Source organism: Harmonia axyridis, chromosome 6 (assembly GCF_914767665.1).
Source record: "Harmonia axyridis chromosome 6, icHarAxyr1.1, whole genome shotgun sequence".
NCBI lineage: Eukaryota > Metazoa > Arthropoda > Insecta > Coleoptera > Coccinellidae > Harmonia > Harmonia axyridis.
In genome coordinates this window covers 14,057,566-14,080,898 of record NC_059506.1, presented here as the reverse complement: position 1 = coordinate 14,080,898, position 23,333 = coordinate 14,057,566, and the positions used below count along the sequence as shown (strand labels likewise).

The 23,333-nt window shown below is 35.3% G+C and overlaps 3 protein-coding genes and 1 long non-coding RNA gene across 4 annotated transcripts; all 4 read left to right on the top strand.

The window, feature by feature from the left end:
• Positions 1-32: 32 nt before the first annotated feature.
• Positions 33-810, top strand: LOC123681639 (histone H3). The gene has a single exon (XM_045619864.1). The coding sequence runs from the start codon at positions 39-41 to the stop codon at positions 447-449; it is 411 nt and encodes a 136-aa protein (XP_045475820.1). The 5' UTR covers positions 33-38; the 3' UTR covers positions 450-810.
• Positions 811-6,196: 5,386 nt separating this feature from the next.
• LOC123681641 (histone H2B-like) lies at positions 6,197-6,726 on the top strand. Its single transcript, XM_045619866.1, has one exon. It carries the CDS (start codon positions 6,307-6,309, stop codon positions 6,676-6,678), a length of 372 nt encoding a protein of 123 aa, XP_045475822.1. The 5' UTR covers positions 6,197-6,306; the 3' UTR covers positions 6,679-6,726.
• A 4,695-nt stretch (positions 6,727-11,421) lies between these two features.
• Positions 11,422-11,909, top strand: LOC123681645 (histone H2A). Its single transcript, XM_045619869.1, has one exon. The coding sequence runs from the start codon at positions 11,443-11,445 to the stop codon at positions 11,815-11,817; it is 375 nt and encodes a 124-aa protein (XP_045475825.1). The 5' UTR covers positions 11,422-11,442; the 3' UTR covers positions 11,818-11,909.
• A 4,059-nt stretch (positions 11,910-15,968) lies between these two features.
• On the top strand, positions 15,969-16,398 carry LOC123681647. Its single transcript, XR_006747700.1, has 2 exons — positions 15,969-16,066; positions 16,263-16,398. It is a non-coding gene; the product is annotated as an uncharacterized LOC123681647 (long non-coding RNA).
• Positions 16,399-23,333: the final 6,935 nt, after the last annotated feature.

The window sequence follows — 23,333 nt, the reverse complement described above, 5'->3', positions numbered from 1 at the left end:
CTAAGATTTCCCTCAACTAGTTTATACCCATACTCGAGATGGCCCGTACGAAGCAAACCGCAAGAAAATCCACTGGCGGAAAGGCACCGCGTAAGCAACTTGCCACAAAAGCGGCACGTAAAAGTGCACCCGCTACTGGTGGCGTAAAAAAACCTCATCGTTACCGTCCAGGTACCGTAGCTCTTCGTGAGATCCGTCGTTATCAGAAAAGTACCGAGCTGTTGATTCGCAAACTTCCTTTCCAAAGGTTAGTGCGCGAAATTGCCCAAGACTTCAAGACCGATCTCCGTTTCCAGAGCTCCGCCGTGATGGCCCTTCAAGAAGCTAGCGAAGCTTATCTGGTCGGTCTATTCGAAGATACAAATTTATGTGCCATTCACGCCAAGAGAGTAACCATTATGCCGAAGGACATTCAACTTGCTCGACGTATCCGTGGCGAACGTGCTTAAGCATCTTTTTCACAAAGTTTAAAATCGGTTCTTTTCAGAACCACAACTTTTTTTTTTACATTTATACAATTGATTGATTTCTTATAAGGTATCCCAAATTAAAGATCCGATATCAATAGTGCAATATAACCTTACTTAATTTCTTCCAACAAAATGCGTTACGAATTTCAATTTTGATTATGGATTTTCCATCAGTCTTTTGATATCCTCTATATCTTGGCGCAATAGCTTATTTTAAGCTGGAAGCAAATTATGCCGTCTTATTTCCAATTCGATCATTCAACTGCAAAAGATTCTGATGACCAGCATTAGAGAGAAGCGATACCGTGATTTCTAGATCACGTTGTGAAACGTGAACGTTACTTTATGATATCAGTGAAATTAAAGCGTGACGTGATCACTGTTTAGGTTGCTTGTTAATAATATTTATATGAATCACCCAAACCTTAGTTCGTTTATCTTTGCAACTCGAATTGGTCACTCATTCAAAGCAAAATTGTTATGAAAACATCCATTTTTCTTACATATTCAACTCTTTTCCTTATTTCAGATTTAGTTAGGAACGTAACACAAGGATATCGATTTTTCAAATGTTTCCTCAAATTTGAAGAGGTGATTTTGAAAGATAATTTCAACTTGCATAAATTACAAGTAGCATAATTTACATCAACTTTTGTGAAGAAAGCCCAAAGATTGCTGGTCTTTCGCCTGTTATTATTCTTTCGCCTATTATTATTATGTCGCTGACGTGTTTTCGTTTATTTTTTATAATACAGAGTACCATTTATTGCTTCGGTCGACAACTTCAATATAGAAAGAATTTCTTTGGGGTTGTTTATCAAAGATAAGCATAAAATTAGAATTTTATTGCCACCACCAATTATGCAGTAATGCAGTAGTTATTAGTTTGCAGCAAGTATTTATTGTTTAACTAGTTCTACAAAAATACTTCCTACAGCATGCGAAGTTGCATACGATGCTGGGATTGTCATAAAAATATGCAATTATGTTAGTCGAAAAAGGTTCCGAAGCAATAAAAACTTCATAATTTACGATTGCAACGGACGATGATATGCCCTGAAAAGATCTGTGAAATGTTCAAACTGTTATCCCGTCACGCTCTGTATTCGTTTTTCGGAACCGTGACTACCTGTGACATTCTGATCTCAGTGATTAAATCACAGTTCGTGAAATATCGCTCTTCTCTAATCAGCATTCCACCGACTGTTTCATAACATTTTGAAGAGGATAATGAGCATACAAGTTGTAAATAACATCCCATCACCAGTAAGGGTTAATGTACAACAATCTAGCTTGCGACATGTTTGGAATACCATAGACGATGAGATGGCGGTAGTTTTTGCAGACACTCGCCATTGCTAGAGTCCACCGAACTCTGTGCTAAGCTTTAATTCTTGGGGTTTGATGAAATGTCCATCAGTTGATTATTCAGGTGATGCGTCAGCAGTGTTGTGAAAGGCAGTGCTATGGTTCCTAAATGGTTTTGTCGGAGATGACCCGGGACCAACTTCTATTTTCTTTTGAAGTTTTTAGGTTCGGGTATATACCCGAACTTAAATAGGTGGAGTCAATTTAGGTGGTACGATCTCAAATAAAAAGTTTACACTGAGAAGGTAATTTTTTTTATATATATCGACGAACGAGCACTCCTCCGAGTCAGCGATACAAATATAGTAATTAGCAATGTCAGCCAGTGAAAAAGAAATTCTAAAACGAGAACCGTCCCTGGACAGGTTACCGTACGAAACCGTTAGGAACATCTTGCGCTACCTAACAATTAGAGCACAAGAACTGGAGCCGAAGACGGAAAGCCAAAGTGAAGAAGACTACCAAAAACCGAAGAAGAAGGCGAAAACTACCAGCACGCCAATGACGATAGAAACAAGCACCAGTAACCGGTACTCCCGTCTCACGGAAGAAATGGACACCGAAGAAAAAGTATATGAAGAATCCGAAGAAACAATGGACAACGAACCAGAAGAAAACGACACCAGCGATAAGAACAACGCAACACCAAAAAGGAAGTATTCAACAGTCAAATGGTTAGGCGAGCAAGAGGAAAAAATGGCTCATACTCCAATCACCATCAAAAAGAAAGAAGACTGAGCTAAAGTAGAGAAGTTGATGAAACTCAAGAAAATTAACTACACCAGGGCAACCTCAACCCCATATGGTATTCGAGTACAACCACAAACCATCGAAGACTATAGAAACCTTAGGAAAAATCTGGAACAACAGGATATTCAAATGACCACCTTTACACTAAGAGACGAGAGACCACTGAAAGTTGTAGCGAAAGGCGTTCCGACTGAATTCTCCATCGAAGAAATCGAAAACGACCTGAAGGAACAAGGGTACCCAGCAAGAAAAATCACACGGATGAAGGGCAGAGAAGGGAAAGAACTGCCCATGATCCTGATAGACATCGATAGGAAATATAAATCTATTTATGAACTACCGAAGATACGAGGCATAAACGTTGAAATGGAGGGACTAAGAAGAAAAGGAATCATCCAGTGCCACCGTTGTCAGGAATATGGTCACGTGCAAAGAAACTGCACTGCCGAATACCGCTGTTTGAAATGCAGCGAAAACCATTCCACGCACCTTTGTGAAAAACAAAAAACCACTCCGGCCAAATGTGCAAATTGCGGTGGAGCCCACCCCGCAAACTCAATCAAGTGCCCGAAAAAACCATTGAAGAAGCTACCGGAAAAAATTCACCAATGGCGAACTGAGCAATTCCAGACCAAAACCATAAAAGAAATTCAAAGAGAACAGCGTGAAGAAAAGAAAACCAGCCCCATCAAAGAAGAAAAGAAATCCAGCTCCCAGAAGGATGGAAACAAACCCAAAATTGTCGAACACCTTGCACACTTACTCACAGAAATCGCAGAACTAAAGCCGAGCGAAGATCAAACAACCAAAATGATGCAAAGAATTGGACAGATAGTAAAACTATTATAACCTACAACAATAATATGAGAACCAAACCAGACAAAATCACAATTATATCCTGGAACTGCAACGGCATTAGCAACAAAAAGGAAGAACTCCGAGCTCTTGTCGAAGAAAATCACCCTGATGTAATCCTACTTCAAGAAACGATGCTGAAATACGGGAAACCATTCAACCTGTCGAACTACCACACATATCGAAAAGACAGAAGAAATAAGCAAGGAGGTGGAGTAGCAGTTCTAGTCAAGAAAGAAATTATGCACCACCCACTACCTCCTAATAACGAAGAATCCAAAGCAGAAGGAATAGGCATAGAAATCAAAAGGAAAAACAACGAATCCATATCCATATATTCCACATACATACCTCCAGGAAATAGTCCAATAGAAAAAGATCTGGATGAACTCCTGAAAAGCAACAGAAAAACACTAGTTGCAGGAGACCTAAATGCCAAAAATACCGACTGGAACTGCAAAACCACAAACAGTAGAGGTAAAGCACTTGGAAGATACTCAGAAAACAGAAATATCCAAATTATCGCACCGTCGGAAGAAACTCATTCCTGTAGAGGAAAAGCAGACATATTAGACATAGCAATCAACAAAAATATAACTGAAAGCATCTCTATAGATGTAATCGATGATACTACATCCGATCACCACCCCGTAAAGATCATCATTGCTGGAGAATCCACAAAAAGAAAAATATATACTCACGACTGGGAAAAGTTCAAGGAATCAATAGAAAGCCGCACAGTAACTACGGAAATTAAAAATGCAGTGCAACTGGAACAAGAAGTATCCGACTTAGAAATGATAATAAAAACCTCCTTGGAAGAATCAACTTCCGAGAAAGAATTGGAAGTAAAAATCATAAAACTACCAGAAGACATCAGAAACCTAATCAACCTCAAAAAGATGGCCAGAAAAGAATACCACAGAACCTTAGACCCTAAACACAAAACAATAATCAATAAATTAAACAACATGATCAAGAAGGAATTGAAGGAACTCTACTACAAAAAATGGAACGCCACTCTGGACAATCTCACAGAAGAAAACCAACCACCATGGAAACTTGCCAAGACCCTAATAAAGGAAAATAGAACCAACTCGCTCCTAAAGCAAAACGACCTAATAATAACCAGTGACAAGGACAAATCGAAGATATTTGCGGATATCCTAGCAGAACAATTCAAACCAAACGAATCTGAGAACAAGAAATTCGTTGAAGAAGTTGACAACTTCAACAGAGAAAAACTAGTAATTGAAGAAGAATACAAATTCGATGAAGTTACCACAGAAGAAATTAACGACATTATACAAAATCTAAACCCCAAAAAAGCACCAGGAATGGACAAAATTACAAACAGAACCCTGAAAAACCTTCCAGAAAAAACGATTCAAAAAATCACGAACATATGCAATGGAATCCTGAAAACACGACAATTCCCAAGTAAATGGAAGACCGCTGAGACAATTATGATACCGAAACCAGGAAAACCCAGAACTGATCCAAAAAACTATCGACCTATAAGCCTCCTGTCGAGCTTAAGCAAGTTGGCCGAAAAAACCATATTGACAAGACTCAACGAAATTATAGAACAAAAAGAATCCATCCCAGAAGAACAACACGGATTCAGAAGAAGACATGGGACAGGCACTCAAATCACCAGAATCACCGAAACTATCCTCAAAGAAAAGCAAAAAGGATTTAAAACTGCTGCGATCCTCCTGGATGTATCGCAAGCCTTTGATAAAGTATGGCACCAAGGACTTATATTCAAAATGCTCCAAACCGAATTCCCGATCGCCGTCGTGAAACTAATCTCCTCCTATCTAGAGAAGCGAAAATTCTACGTAAAAGTGAATGAAGAAATATCAGAGACCAAAGAAACGAAAGCAGGGGTGCCTCAAGGCTCTCTCCTTGGACCGACACTGTTCAACCTTTTCACGAGTGACATACCGATAAATGTAAACTCAACTATAGGACTATATGCTGACGACGCTGTGGCTTTAGCATCCGGCAGGACAGAAACAATAGCTACAAGAAAGCTCCAAAAACACATCAACGAACTGATGAAATGGTACCGAAAATGGAGAATGAAAATTAACGAGACCAAAAGTCAAGCGATACTCTTCCTATACAAGAAGAAAAATTCGAAACACACGCTCAAACTCAGAGTTAACGACAAGGAAATAGAATGGCTAGATACAGTCAAATATCTAGGCATGACAATGGACGCAAAACTAACGATGAACGAACATATTGAAGAAGCACACCGCAAAGCTAGAAAAATCAAGGGGTATTTGTACCCCCTCATCAACAAAAACAGCAAACTGGGCAACGAGTTGAAAGTGAGACTCTACAAATCCATAATCCGACCGACGATGACCTACGGAAGCGAGATCCTAGTGATGAACAAATATAGACTCAGGAAACTAGAAATACTTCAAAACAAAACTTTAAGAGAAGCATTAAACGCTCCCTGGTATACTAGGAACGAAGAACTCAGGAGAGTAACCAACACCCCCAGACTAGAAGACCACATTAAGAAGATAGCAAAGAAAGCAATAGAAAAAATGACGAACCATCACAACAATGGAATAAGAAAGGCAGTCGACTACGATCAAGACGAAAACAGAAGAGTCAAAAGACTAAAAACCATCCTGAAAGACCACTGAAAAAACCCTGACCGCGAATGTAACAAGAAGCAGAATTCGAATAACAAATTGAAATATAAAAACCACACAGAAACACAAATAGAAGATAGCAGTAAAAGAATAAAGCATTCTGATCTGCAAATTCACAGCCAAACAGGAAACAGGAAACAGGTAATTTTTTAGTTTTCACTTATCGTCAGATTGATCGATTGAAGATGCCTCCTAAAACTAGCGGAAAAGCTGCCAAGAAAGCTGGCAAGGCCCAAAAAAACATTTCTAAAAGCGACAAGAAGAAGAAACGCAAGAGGAAGGAAAGTTACGCTATCTACATTTATAAAGTATTGAAACAAGTCCATCCGGATACGGGTATTTCAAGCAAGGCTATGAGCATCATGAACAGTTTCGTTAATGATATTTTCGAACGCATCGCCGCCGAGGCGAGTAGACTTGCTCACTACAACAAACGTTCGACAATAACCAGCAGGGAAATTCAAACAGCAGTGCGCCTTCTCTTGCCCGGTGAGTTGGCAAAACACGCCGTCAGCGAAGGAACTAAAGCAGTAACAAAATACACCAGTTCCAAATAAAGCAGGAATTGTTGTTGCATATCAAACGGTTCTTTTCAGAACCACAAATTTTTAAAACTTATAATTATAGTCTGATCTCTAATTTCACCGTTAACGACATGTAGATTTATCAATTTGAAATAATCCATACTAATATAATTCGAATATGTTCGTCAGCTTCCTATACCATGTCTGATAATTTTGCTCACCAATATCATATATATATATATGTATATATATTCGGTTCGATGTTATTTACCTGCTTTTCAATTGTTACTATATATATATATAAATATATATTTATACCGTTGCAGGGTAAGGCTTAGAGGTTGCCGGTTCCTCTCAGAACAAGGCAACACTCAATTGCTTCTGAGGAAACTTCTCTCAATTCTCGTGGTCCACAAGATCATCTCCTTTTGCGCCTTCTCTATTAGATCTTCGTGAAGTCCAAGTTTGGCTGTGTTCCCAGTTAGATGCATCTCAACCAGCCCATTCGTGGTGTGAGTAGATATATATATATATATATATATATATATATATATATATACATATATATATATATATATATATATATATATATATATATATATAAACCTGTTGCAAACAGTGATTGTTAAAAAAAAATATATATATATATATATATATATATATATATCTATATATATCAATATATATATATATATCTATATAAGGATAAGGACAGTCCCTCTCAGAGAAATACTAACCGTAGACACGTGTTTCGGGCTTTCGGCCCTCATCAGTACGGTGAACAAGTGTTAGGATGTGCAACACTTGAAAGAAACAACAAACAAACAGAGTCAACAACAGAAGCCAGCAATCCATTTGTGGTTTCAGCAGGAAGACCCAATGTGTTTTCGGGCAACAACCGACATCACCACGCGAAAAGCTATAACTAACTGCGTGACATCCGAATCCAGGAATAATAACATGTCGGAAGGATAACGAGGGTAATTGTTCATAAAACAAATCATAAGGATAAGGACAGTTCTCTGAGAGGGACTGTCCTTATCCTTATGATTTGTTTTATGAACAATTACCCTCGTTATCCTTCCGACATATATCTATATATATATATATATATATATATATATATATATATATATATATATATATATATATATATACAGGGTGAGTCTTTGACTTGTACATATATTTTAACCGAAGGTTCTTGAGGTCAAAAGAAACACTTTTTTCATTTACCATTTTTTCCGATTCGGCCCTGTTAAAAAGATATAGCCATTTTAAATTTTCAAAATGAGCTAATTCACCCCTGAAAACCGGAACACTGAAGTTTTCTCAAGCATAAGATATACCTCTTGAACCTTGGAAATAAGCTACTAAATTAGAAAAACCATCATAAACTCACGTTTAACATTCCATTTGTTGAACAAAGTAGTGTTTATAATCAAATAAATGAGTTATTCCAATTTCGTTGACGCTAAAGATTAAATATTCTTCTCTTGATTTCTATTTCATTTTCGATAATTATAACGAATTGAGCTCGCTACCAGCCATATTAGCTCTGATACTCATATCCATTCATTCATTATATTTCATTTATATGATATCGTTGTTTATTTTTCGTGCAAGAATTAACCTTAAAATCTCAAATAAATAATATTCATCTATGAAAGATCTAACACAGACTATAGTAATCTGTGGTTTTAAGTTTGAATTTCAAATTTCGAGTGATGCCAAATATAAACACAGCAGTTCGGTTCGAATAATCTATGTTCTAACCTAAAATTTTCATTTACAGTTTACACTGTTATTGTTATAAGATATTTGTTATGAAATGAAGCATTTGATTTGTTCCAACTATCTCATAAAAATATTGAAATGCATCAATATTTTTGAAACCATCAGTATGAAAATATGGAAATATGTAAAATATTCTGGCTCTGTAATCAATGGAAAATGTTAGACTCCACTTGTAATCAAATTTGTTGTTAATGTGTACCTACATTATAGCCAACTTTACTACTTAATTCATCTTGATTTTGGCATTGAAAATAAATGAGAAGTATTCAATATAATTATCCACAATAGAATATTTGGTTTCTTTCAACTCACCTGATTTGTTTTCACATTAAAACAATTATGGCCCTCTTGGAAGTATGTCAATCATAAGCTCTTAGGATGAATTTATGGAATAGCAAAAGAATAAAAGTATTCAATCTCAATCACATGAAAATTTGTCTAGTATGTACCTAGTGGTATGTTTCGATGTGTGTGGTATGTTTCGATGTGAGTTAGAATGAGCCGAAGAAGAATACAGTATTGTTCGATAGCAGCAGTCTTTAGTGGGATATTGATTGTTGTCATTATAATGGGACTATTTTGTGAAAACTTTTTTAAACATGGGTTTTATGAATAATCTGGACTTTTCAAAAAGAATGTTGATTTTAGTGAAGTATCTTCTTATTATCAGAGCTGTGCCAAAGCTCAGTGATTTTTAATCAAATCGAGGAGTTGAGGTGAGCTTATTCAAATAACTTCATTTTCAAACTAAGTTGGCTAGTACTTCAATTCTTAAATCTGAGACATGACTTCATAGTAAATATTCATTTCTGTGGTTTTTTTTCCACAATAGAACAGAGTTGCATTCAGCCAAAGTACCCAATTTTTTGAATTTCACAGATAATTTTTTTTTTTAAGATCAAGTTATTCGAAAACGGCGCTTTGTACGAGAAAATATGAAGAATACTTTTATTTTTCAAATTAGCCAAATATTCTTCAATGAACGTTCAAATTACTATTAAGAGTTGGTTTCTTCGAATTTCTGGTATTTTGATGGTATGTTATGTTCATAACATAGAAACAGAAGAATGTGTATGGAATCTGGTGTTCGGAGAAGATGTATCACATCAAAAAAAAGCTATATTTCAAAAATCATTTCCTTCGATACAACCATTTCCGAGATATAGCCGATAATCACATTTTTTTAACGATTTTCAACAGCCTGTATCTTTTTAACCGGGCCGAATCGGAAAAAATGGTAAAGGAAAAAAGTGTTTCTTTTGACCTCAGGAATCTTGGGTTAAAATATATGTACAAGTCAAAGACTCACCCTGTATATATATATATATATATATTTTCAGTACTGCATTATATATATATATATATATATATATATATATATATATATATATATATATATATATATATATATATAGTATATTTCAACCAACAAAGAAAATCATGATTCAAGACGAGACAACCAAACATACACCTCGATTTATATATATATATATATATATATATATATATATATATATATAAATAATATCAGTAACTGTTTAGTTTCCATGCGTTCTACCGTTGTAAAATCCCGCCCAGTTTCCCTTCTTATCTCTTCGTTCCTGATATGTTGCAATCTGGAAACTCTACAAGATCTTATCGAAATGTCCATCTCTAATTTGTCTATGGTCTTTTTTTTTCTGGAAGTTGCCAGCATTCACAGCCATAAGTTAAAATAGATTCTACAACTGTTGTGTAGATTGTTGCCTCTGATATTGAAACCTTTTTTTTTCGTTTCAGTAGCCGTTCAGTTGTTTATAGATAGAGTTGAGTAGGGGTGGAGGAGTCTCGATAGAAATGGCCCCCATTAATTGGGGATCTGCTTAGTGGTTATGTTTGCCTTAGAATGTTAGATGATATCATAGTTCTCCAGTCGCATACTCCAGAAAGTTTATTTTAATTGGGGTCGGATCTTGTATATTCTCAAAATTTAAATATGTATGTCGTAAAAAGATTTACCCAGATTTTTTCCTAATTAGGATGTCTATTAGCTGTTCTTTCGATCCTATTCTTGGGGCATCCTTTCTGCTGTGTAGTAATTTTCAACTCTGTATTTCTCAGAGTAACTAACGCTAAAAGATTACATATATCATGCTGTTACAATCATTACGTGTTCTTCAATTAACGGAAACTCTAGAGCCCGTAAGCAATCAGAGGTCTCCCCAAAGGACGTAGTTAATATCACACAATCTACTTCTACGAAAGATGAAAAAAAACTCCTCTCCTGACCTATCTAGCTGCCGGTATCACTAGGCAACAACAGTACCTAGAAGTGAAGGGAATCCAATATGCTGATGTCATCATCAAAATGACATCACACCGAATAAATAAGTCAAAATCATTATTTTGATCCGTATCTGATAGAAAGCTCGAGCTTTTCGGATTCTGAAGAGTTTTTATGTCAAAATAGACGACGTAATATCCCCACCAGACAAATGGAAGCAGGAGTGCCTCAAGGTTCAGTTCTAAGCCCAAAATCAACAACATCTGCATATGCAACGCCCCAAAAAGGTCAAGGAATATGCTAGCTCTATACGCAGATGATAGATGTCATTTACAGAATAGTGATCGCAGCACTAGATGATTTATATATTACAGACGAATGTTTCATTAAGGTGAAAGATTCAAATGAAATGACTAAACCTGCATAGTCAACTGTGCGATTGTATTTTTCTTCCTGTTAATTTCTAGCTGTTTGGGGAACCAATTATCAAATATATTGGGACTGTATGCAAATAAAAAAACAAATAAAAAACAAATAATAATTCAAACTCTATGGATGGCAATCAATGGCATTCAATGTATGAAATTAGTATACTAAGCCCTACCTCATTCAGAGTATGGAACGTACTACGCTGATTGGTCGAAACCGCGAGTATATATATATGTATACGAGGACATTTTCGAGGAATTATCAAAGCCCAACAATCATTTTACTCTCCCATATTCGCGTATTATATTATAATGTCTGGTCGCGGTAAAGGTGGAAAAGTTAAGGGTAAGGCAAAGTCTCGTTCCAACCGAGCTGGATTACAATTTCCAGTTGGTCGTATTCATCGTTTATTACGCAAAGGAAATTATGCTGAACGAGTTGGAGCTGGAGCACCCGTCTATCTAGCCGCTGTTATGGAATATCTAGCCGCCGAAGTTTTGGAATTGGCCGGTAACGCAGCACGTGACAACAAGAAAACCAGAATTATTCCCAGACATCTTCAGCTGGCAATCAGAAACGACGAAGAGTTGAACAAATTGCTATCGGGAGTAACTATCGCTCAAGGTGGTGTTTTACCGAATATCCAAGCCGTCCTCTTGCCAAAGAAGACAGAAAAGAAATCATAAATACAATCTGTATGTGAAACGGCCCTTTTCAGGGCCACAATATTTCCTCATTGAAAAGATTTTTTTATCATCTGATCACTTTGGGTATAATAAAATTGCGACAATTTCACGGTCCTACTGACATTCGTAAGTAGGGTAAATGCTCTGATTTTCGACCAAATTAACAAAAACATCGATTTCGGGTACGACTTTTTCACACATAAACTAATCAAATTTTAAAGGTGTTGATGTTCATCGATTCTTTGGCTAGTTTTAAATAATTTGTCATATAATTTTAAACGTTCTCTTCGCATTCAACCTTCGAAATGTGAAAACAGAAAATCTGAATAACATTCGGGTCACGACCATGCCGCAGAGTTCTCGACCATTTTTTTGTTTGTTTTCGACCACTAATAATAGTGGCCGCTCGCTTCTCGTCTTCACTTAAAAATTTTATATTTATATCAATCAGATGGATTTCAGATGAGGTAATTGAGTAAGAAACACTGGGAACGTAAAAAAATTATTCTGCAAAAGTTTTCATTTTCTATAAGTATTTCAAAATAGGAACTCATATTAAATAATATTATTTGGTTATTTTGTCCTTAATATCTTTTCAGAAACTAATGAGTATATAAAACACCGACCACAAGTGGTCGAGAATTAAGTATAGTATATCCAAAGTCACTTGGAGGAAGCCAGAATATTTCAATTATATGTTCAAGGGTTGTCCAAGTTTCCAGAAATTCCTTTGGGGCCAGTGAATTTATTGCCTAACAATACTTTCGAATAAACCCCCGGTATTTAGCGGATCGCGGTTTCCATTTCAAAGAGACATCTGGCCGAGCGTTTTTATGGACTAGTTCAAGTGGCTTTGTATATACTATACATTCAAATTGGTTCTCGACCGAGAATAAATGAAAGGTAGAATAAGTATGTTTCAACGTTAATTCAGTGGTCGCAAACTAATATTCAAAAAAAAAAAACGAACATGATCCAACAGAAATATATCGGTTGAAATAAACAATTATTGAAATTACATATTGGTTGTCGACCACTTTGGTCGAGAAATAAAAGGTAAAAATTTTCCAATACCAGTTCGCGACTGCCGAATAATATACATTTTCCCACAACTGCTATGAAAAGTAGCGTATTCTTCATAGCTTACTCAATTTCAAAACTATGTATTGCTCATACTGTGGGAAATATTATTTCTCACAGCACTTTGCCCACACCTCGCTTGGTAGACCAATGTAATTGGGCTTTTGAGTCGTTTCTATGGAAACGCAATAAATTCGCACATACTGTCAACGAAGGCCATTTTGATTTGAATCAAGTCCATTACTTGAATTATTGAAATTTGTGCAGTTGTAGGAAAAGTACAGTGTGCAACATGTGGAGAAAGTCCTTTTCTCGCTCGTGTGAACTCGCGAGAAAAGTTGGACTTTCCCCACTTGTTGCACAATATACTATTTCAGCGCGAAAACTTTGACCTATACCCCTACTATGCAAACTATCTTGAAAGGGTAGCAATGGTCGAGAAAACACGTACGGCGGAAATATTTTACACTACAAGATATATTTTATTATTATTTTATCTCAAATCACGGAATGGTCGAGTCGAGAGACACTGACGGTCGGCTAACCAGTGCATTTACCCTATATACAGTGGCTTAGGTAGCTATTAGACCCGGGTCGATCGCAACCCACCGACGAGATAATCGGGTCGAAAGACATAATATAATACAGTGGGAGATCAGGTAAGAAATTTACGAAATGGGTTGTTCTGAATAATGGTCTATTTTCGAATAAAAATGAACAAATTTGTAAAACAGTCCCCCACTATGAACAGTAGAAAAGGACTTATTCTAGTTAACTAGACCTTCAAACTTCGATTTATCGAATCGAATAAATTATCGTATAATTCGATAATTATCGTACCGGTGGCAACGATGGATTTCGGAGTTACTTTCGAGCTACAATTTATTTATTTTGTATTATTCAATAGTTATGTCAACTAATGGGGCTATGTTAATTGGTGCTTTTATCTTTTGAAAATGAAATAAAACAAAAGTAAAAGATAATGAAATCAAACTCAATAAAAAATAACTATACTACGAGGTTGCAACAGGTAAGTCGAGTCCGATTGTTCATTAAATTAGTGGAGAAATGGTGGACTGTATAAGCAACAGCGAAACATATGAAAATGATACTAAAGTCTAAAATTGTGGTTAACATTATAACTTACCTGATGGGCGTCAGGTTAGAAAACATAGCCTCTCCACAGGGCCCTTGGTGCGGGATATACAGGGTGTTTCCTAAACATACGGCAAAAATTCAGGGGGTTGTTCCTTGGACTATTTTAAGCATGTTTTGTCCTTGGATGATTTTTGAAAAACCTCTTTGTTTCGAAGATACAGGGCGAACAACATTTTTCATATTTTTAAAATTAATAATAGTTCAATAATTAATAATAATTTGGATTGGAAGAGGTGGACCTCATTTATGGCCTGCTCGTTCCCCGGACTTAAACCCCTTAGATTATTTCCTATGGGGCCATCTAAAATCATTAGTTTATACCACTCCAGTAGAAAATGTGGAAGACTTGCGAAATCGGATCATTGCTGGGTGTAACTTAATAAGAAATGATCCTGGTGTTTTTGAAAGGGTTCGGCAGTCAATGAAGAGAAGATTGGATGCTTGTATGCTGGCTAGAGGTGGTCATTTTCAACAGTTTTTGTAGGTTGAGTTGAATTTTCATGTAATTTTTCATAATAAAATGTTATTATCTGAAATTTTGTTTCCCCTATATCTTCGAAACAAATAGGTTTTTCAAAAATCATCAAAGGACAAAATATTCTTAGAATAGTCCAAGGAACAACCCCCTGAATTTTTGCCGCATGTTTAGGAAACACCCTGTATTTCAGCTCCAACTTTCGGTTTTCAAGGGCGGTGTAGAAAAGCTCTAACATAATGCGTTCGAGCGAATATAAAATCGACGAATAATGCGGGAGTTTCCGAATGAAGCCACCAATTGTTCACTTGTACACTCGCGAACTTACCATCTTTCGCTATACCTCGAACTCACACAAACAGGTAGGAATGCTACACCTATCAATAACGCTCCCATGGTTTGAAAAATGCTAGGGTTCGTGTTGTAGTAAGGAAAATGTATCGACGAAAAGCTACAAAAATTCTACTTGCTGAAGAATCCGACAATCCGACAAGTTCGACAATCTAGGAATAAAAGTCGTAACTTAACAACATGAACACCTAATTGAAAATGCGTAAAGTGAATGATATCTTACCTACAAAAGGAAATTTTTTTACGGTTAATTGGGATCCGGGAATTGAAAGCACGCGGGATGATTTTATATCATCCCGATATGAAAAATTCAACGAGGTAGAGAATGATGAAAATGTTTCACGATTAATGAATTATGTAGAACCACACTCGAATCGTTTCGCCAACGATGTGATCTTCAGAAACGTTAGGCTACTAACTATATATAGCAAAACATGTCCCTGGGGAGGGGGGCTCAAACTACCTCCACTACCTACCACATTATAGGTTAATCGTAACACCTACCAATCACAGTATATCGTTATAATCTACTTATAACTAAACTACAATTTGTCACTAAGAACCGTAAACTTCAGCGGATTGTTAATTTTCCCTTTGAACATACGTTCCATTGTGGCCAAAAACACTCTTCATTAGAATACTTGAACAGTTTTAACGATCTATCACACCAATAATCAAGTTTTGATAATACTGACGACAGTTGAGTCATTAATTAAATTATCGCCGATTCCACGCCACCAGAACTTCGAGTAGCTATCCGAAAAGCGTACGAAGCTTTTATAAACTGGTGTGCGAGTGAAGATGAAATAAGTCCAGTGCATTATGCTAAATAGCGAGCATAGATACTTGAAAAGGCAGAATGTTGGATACAAAGCGAATAAGTCAAGTGTTCCTTCCGGAGCAATAAAAATTTCTGAACGATGCTCCTGTAGAATGTCTCCCTAGTGAGGTAACTTCTGAATTCCTTCAGTGCATATTAAAACAGGTTGCTTTGATTATTGCCATCTCCTGAGTTGGCGCAGGTGCGATGAACTTCTGAAATTGAGAATGAATGTGATATGGAAACGTTAGAAAATCGGATCATAATAACATTTATTTAAAATAAAAGTATACGATAGTCCTAATTGTCAGTGTGCAGAATACGGAGATATAGTACATATACTGTTTAATTGTCAGCTGAACAGGGTAAACTGTGATATATTATACTATAAATTAACACAATTGGGAATGGAATGCCCAATTAGTGTGAACGATGTCGTTTTTAGCCAGTCGATTAAGATTATAGAGTGTTTAACTAGTTTTTTAAAAGCTTCAGGGTTGAAATTGTAGTCAATCGAATGTAAGTTTATGTGTAACTAACATTATGTATGTGATGTTCTAGCCCTGTGTACGTCAAATATCCTTTCCATCCTTGGGAACAAGGGGAGAAATAGTAATATAGTGACTGGGTACATGACCTCCGGTCGAGCCCAAATTGCCCTTCCAATAAGGGTAACCTTGAAAGAAGAAGAAGAAGATCATAATAACTTATTCTCGCGCAAATCTTTCAATTACATAAGCAGAGTGGATCAAAATAGCGAAACAATACTGTGACACGCGCAACAAAAACTGCGACTGTAAAAATGGTTATTCTTACAAATGAGGGGTTTGGCGAAGTTACACGACAGCCTTTAGAGCAGGGGGGTGAAACCGCTAGTGCTAACACTGGCAACGGATGTGACGTCACAGTCACTCAGCATTACACGGTATACGTATCACGATGTAAAAATTTTATTCTCATAACAAGCCAATCAGCGTTCGAGGTTTCCAATAAATAGGTATTTGATTGAACAGCCAACAATTAATTGTGTTTGTAATGCATGTATGGTAGCAATGAACAGATCAAGTAGTTTTTATTGTCGCTTATTACAAGTTCTGTTTTAGGTTTCAGGTAATCCATGAGAAACTAAATTTAGAACATAATTAGACTGGGTTTTTCCTCATATCGTATTTCAATGTACTAATATATCTGAAAGCCCTCTTACTTGCGATTATAATATTCCTTCAAAATCAACTGGATTTAAGTTAAATTCTGTTCCTCGGCCTTTACTGAAATATCAAATTAATTATCATCATCCCTATGATTCCAGAACTTCCCCAAATGTTTCTTGTATGGAAAATATTAATGATTTTAACATGCCATGTGAAAGTAAAACTTTCGATGATTTTTGAAGTTTGATGAATAATTAATATTTAGTTTTTTATGTTTCAGAAGGAAGAAAATCGTTATTTTGCATAGAAATATTTCTGATTTACATCTGAAAAAACACGTTTGTATAATGATTTCAAAACTTAATTGCAATGAAAAATGAATGATGACTATTTTGAGCAGTTCAATAGTTAATTTATGTTGTATATCTGGGACAAAATTTGATTTTCTCCTCACAAACAGAGTGGGCAAATTTCGATGTTTTTGCACTACAACTTCTAAACCTGAGGTGATAGACAAAATCTGATATCCCATATTCTCGGTCTCTTGTTTTGAGAAACTAACAAGGTTAGAATTCATTTTTGGCCACCTTTTGTTTTCGAGTTATAAGCGAAAATTGGAAAAATGGCGATATCGAAAGCTTTTACATCTCCGCTTATACTGATGCTAGAGCTCCGAAATTTAAACATTATACAGACACTTTTTTACGTAGAATCCAGTGGCGTGCTCGTGTTTTCGAAAAGGTTTTTAATTACGAAGCTATGACCCAAAGTTATGTTTTTTCAAAGGGAACACTAAATTTCTATGCCATGTTTTGAAAGCTTAATTTTTCCTGATTTCAAAAATTTATAACATTGAATGATTTGTATTAAAATAAACAACAGAAAATGGTCAAAAACCTTTTTTTACCTAAGAGTCTCAATATTTCTATGGTTTCAACTGTTGATGAGCTCATAAAAATTGAGCTTTCTATAACAAGAGCAGTGTCCTTCCGGCAATCTGATTATTTCTATGCTTCTTACTCATTTCTACAAAATTCGAATCAATTCGGCAATTGTTCATAAAACAAATCATAAGGATAAGGACAGTCCCTCTCAGAGAAATACCAACCGTAGACACGTGTTTCGGGCTTTCGGCCCTCATCAGTACGGTGAACAAGTGTTAGGATGTGCAACACTTGAAAGAAACAACAAACAAACAGTTGTTCTGTTGTTGTGTTGTTGACTCTGTTTGTTTGTTGTTTCTTTCAAGTGTTGCACATCCTAACACTTGTTCACCGTACTGATGAGGGCCGAAAGCCCGAAACACGTGTCTACGGTTGGTATTTCTCTGAGAGGGACTGTCCTTATCCTTATGATTTGTTTTATGAACAATTGCCCTCGTTATCCTTCCGACATATATATATATATATATATATATATATATATATATATATAGATATATATATATATATATATATATATATATATATATATATATATATATATATATATATACATATATATATATATATATATATATTTACCAGCCATGCAGCGTCCTGGAAAACGATGTCTACAAACTGTACTGGGACACAACTATGGTCACGGACAGGGCAATATCGCATAACCGGCCGGACATAGTTCTGTTTAATAAGACCGAAAAATTGGTGCAGATAATAGACATAACGGTACCCGCCGATGATAATATCGCCCGAGCGTACACTGAGAAACTCACCAAATATCATGACCTCGCGTTTGAGCTGAAAGAAATGTACGGTCTGAGGAAAACATCAATTCTCCCACTCATAATATCGGTAAATGGCCTGGTGGAGACACACATGATTGAAAACACGAAACGTCTACAATTAGATACTTACCTGATTAGCCAAGCACAGAAAGAGGTCATCCTAGGTACCACGCGGACAGTCAGAAGATTTCTTACTAGCTCCTGAGTACAACCTTGGTCGCTGTGGTGACCCGGTTGTCTTGGATCCATCCCGCTTGTCGGTGAATAAAAATAAAAAAAAAAAAAAAAAAAAAAAAAAAAAAATATATATATATATATTTTGATCATGTTATTTACCTGCTTTTTAATAGTCAATAGTATTTTCTTTATTTGGAAGTGTCAGGTTTTTAATGAAGTTGTTTAGTTCATATAAAAAAATATATAATTATACGTTTCGGAGACATTCTCCTTCTTCAGTAAAAATGACTCATCTGATAGTTTACAATATGAAATATTAATTAAAATTGAGCCTTCAATTTCTCGTCATTTTACCTGAAATGACGAGAATAGTATGTTATGGAAAGAAAATAAATTTGTATTGTCTTCTAGATGTTCATCAACACGTTTATGGGCTGGAGGTGCATCATATCAAATATTCAATATGAAAGTTAATTTTTATGAATTTCAGATATCAAATGGATTGATAACTGTTAGAATATTAAGCTAGAGCACACATGTACCTAAGTTGATACTTTGAGGTCCTAAAATAGATTTGTAGAGAAAATAATTATACATCTTCAGAAGTAAATGAAGATAACAATAAAGGTCATCATCAAAAGTTTGTTATATGTACAATTTGGCGATATGAAGAAGAGAAAACGGATTCAAAATTGAAAAAATTTATGGCGCTTGAAATATGACGATTGAATTAATTTGAATGAAGAATAATCAGAAACGTTATCGGAGCATATTTGTTTGCACACTGCAGAGACAGTCACTGTACTTCTATGGGTTGATGTAATAACTGTGACGATACTGTACAAAAATATGATCAGTGGAGCAATTGATAATTAAATATGTCATATAGATATTGCTTCATGTTATGGAATTTCATTATTAATGAATCGTCTGATATCCACTAACAATGTACTTTTCAATGAGTGCTTCGAATGATGAGTCATCTTGGGGGATCGTTATATCCTTATAACGATTCCTTCAGATTCGAACAGAATTCTAGTTTGCTAGTTTTATAAATCTAGAATCGACCACAAATCTGATGAAATTAATATTTAATCGATAAATAGGTACATACAGATTACATGACTTACCTATTCACCTTCAATAGCGTCATCGAATGATTCATACAGTTTTATTAAAATAACCTATGTATTATTTTCCGAACACTGCGTAGAATGAAGAATTATTATATTCACATAACGACGCACCTAAAACTCACTTATCAGCTCAACGCACATAATTGAAATGAACCGTTTTCTGCTGCAAAATATTTGGTGAATGGTTACATCTGGTCTAATACTCTAGTGGGTTTTACGATTGTTGTTATTCACTTCTTTGAAAATGCCGCTCGCCTTTTCTGGGAAGAAATGTTTTCAAAAATAACCTTTTTTTATGACCTTTCCCTCTGGATATTAGGGGTAAATATACCTCCTGTAGGTATATCTTTCCTAACGAACTTCCGTGCTTTTCGTGTTTGATAAAAAAAAAAATTCGAATGTATTAGGTATTCCTAATTCATGGTTATGTAACAGCTGATTGGATGAATTATATATTTCAGAAAAATTATTCCTTCAAATCCCTACCTACCGACCTAATATTTATTTCACAAAAATTTGCTCAAAATTATCATCATAATTATAAGCTTGCGAAATGAAAAAAAAGGAATTTTTATGTTGCAGATTTGTCTGTTTTTCTCGAACGATAACAAGAAATAGTTCATAACGCGAAATAATACATATAATATGTAAATGAACTGATATGATAGACCGAAAAAAAATCGAAAACATTTTTTGACGACAACGTTTACTCATACCTGTAATGTGAGAAAGAAAGGTTCGATAACGAAGTTCGAAGCAAACATCACTCAAAATAATAGCAATTTTTTGATTACCGATTCGATCATCAACCCTTATACAGGGTGTTCCTAAATTGGAGGTACCGCAATCGCTTTGTTTTCAAGATACAGGGTGTTCCTTGTAGTTCTACATATAGAATATATCTCGTATATGGTGTAGTATTTGCGCGATATCGTAAAACTCAATTCAATGCTTACATTTATAGGTTTCCTTCAAATAGTGAATTTAGCAAAATGTGGTGTCACGCGTTAAGATTGTTTTCATTTTGAAATATGATAAGTCATTTATATTCCTCTGAGGGGACGCCGACGAAAGCGGGTAGATAAAGGAAAATAATAAATTTCGGACATAGACGTGCTCGCAGTGCAATAAAAGTAATCATCTTGAAAGCGATAATAAACTGAAATTCTATATTTTGTAAATCTTGGGGGGGGGAAGTAATTACCCCGAGTATCCTCTCATTTCTACGCCCTTGGCCCTCTGGTTATTACTCGAACAAAAGGATTTGTAGGTCCTGTCTTTCAGAAGGCAAATTCGTTATTAATGAGCAGATATTTTGAATAGATAAAGTTGGTAGCTTCTCAGAATCGAAGATACCCATATAAAAGTGAAATCAACCTTTCCTATGTATATAATAAAACATGTCTGAAATCCTTTGAATGCAATAATAAACGCTACCTATACAATAGCTAAATAACCATCTTTTTCTTTGAAAGTTGACATTAACAATATTACAAATAGTTCCCATAGAATTTCCGAGAAAAGGTCCTTTTTCACATAATCGAAAATCAGGGGTAGGAATATTAATAATGACTCAGATGTTCATTTTAGGTATAAGGACTGGAATTTTATTCCCTACGCCTCTACTTTAATTTCTCCGATTTCCTACTAATGTCTAATTGTAAGACTTTTCTCCCTAATATCAATACTGTTTGACAATCGGTTTTTAATTTATACCAACTTTGATACGAATCGTTTCAGAGAACGGTGTACGGAAGTATCATTATTATTTCTCTATTGAGTAGGGGAGAACGGGGGAATTTCGCGCACCTAACGGAAAAGGTTTCAAAAAAGTTTCCTATGTAAATGCAAACTTTCACAATTTAACTTCGAAATTTTGCATTTATTCGACGAATCGCTTTGAGAATATATTAAAAATCTGAAATAATAATGTCATTGCGCGAAATTCCCCATGTGCTGGGATAATACCGCGCATGGGATGGGGTAATTCTGCGCAAGTATATATTGAATGAAGCGGGTACTGTTCCAGCATTATTATGCTCCCAAATTCAATAATTTAAAAGTCATTCGAGATTTTATCAATCAATGTTATCTATTTATTTATACGTAGGGTTAATTCCATCTAATGTGTTTTTAGGGTGCGTTTCAAATAAATATTCTATAGCATAGAAATTAAACTATGTAATTTTTTCACAAGTGACAGGTGTATTCATTATTAAAAGTAGTGCAATATAATTTCACGAACTGAATCTCCGCTATTCAATTAATTAAATTTTGGATCTTGTCGAACATTCAATTAAAAATATCCACATTCAACTCCGATGAGGGAGAAGATATTTTGGAAGTATGTCGCAAACTTTCTAAGTTTTGGAACAGTTGAAGCATCTAGAAATTCTGAAAAGGATATATTTGAAGTTCTAGATAACCAGATGAATGTGCGTATCAAAAAAAAATTGTTGACGACGTTTACTCATATCTGTAATGTGAGAAAAAGTTCGATAATGAAGTTTGAAGCAAAAATTAAAATAGAATTTTTCTAATTCGATTGTTCATACCATTCGATTGTTCCTAAATTGGAGGTGCGAAGAAAAATGATAAATTCCCTGAATAATTTTAAGGAGCAAATGTCCTATACATGGGCCCGCAAATGCTATGTTTTCTGGATAGAGGGTACCTACGTTTCTTGTAGTCCTACTTTTTTGTGATGCATATAACATTTTATCGAATCTCTTATTGATCCTCTCTACAGATTGAATAAATAAATACCAAAAATTATAATTAATTATTTATCACTGGATCCTATAATAATTTGAATTTTCCTTGGGATTTCTGAAAATTTGTTTGACAAGAAACCGTAAAGTGTAGTACTGGACCAGAGATTCTTTTCACATTTTTCTAAACAACCAGTGGTTCATCAAAAAGGTCTGGTGAAAAGAAGCGGGCACTCTTCCAGAAAAAATATCACAAAAACTTTAAATTGGAATATCTATGCCAAATTCAGTTAAATATCTTGTGGGGAGAAGGTGCACCCTCGTTAAGCTAGCAGAAAGACTTTCGAATTTTTGATTTTTATTTTGATTTTGTAGGCTTATTTATTATTACCTTATTCAAAAATTTTTTTTTCTTGAATTGTCGGAGAAATCGCGGGTTCTGCGAGCTTTACGGTTGAGCTAGCGGAACCCAATCGTAACTATACTCCTCAGAATAATTTAAATAACATAATAATTTTAGGCTCTATTCAAACTAATTTATCACCCTATTCCGGCGTTTTGATAAGTAAATACACCTTTGACGACTTGGTATAATCGTTTTGGTGTTTCGCCTCCTGTCAGATTGTGATTATTTCCATAGTAACGTACTTGGAAAAAAAAAAAGTCAAGCTCACTGAAATGTCATTGAATTTTTTAAAAGGCAGCGCTTTGGTTATAGGTCCATTAATAAA

Bases quoted from the DNA above. Each gene is read 5' to 3' on its own strand.
- LOC123681639 (XM_045619864.1), top strand. From the start codon at position 39: ATGGCCCGTACGAAGCAAACCGCAAGAAAATCCACTGGCGGAAAGGCA.
- LOC123681641 (XM_045619866.1), top strand. From the start codon at position 6,307: ATGCCTCCTAAAACTAGCGGAAAAGCTGCCAAGAAAGCTGGCAAGGCC.
- LOC123681645 (XM_045619869.1), top strand. From the start codon at position 11,443: ATGTCTGGTCGCGGTAAAGGTGGAAAAGTTAAGGGTAAGGCAAAGTCT.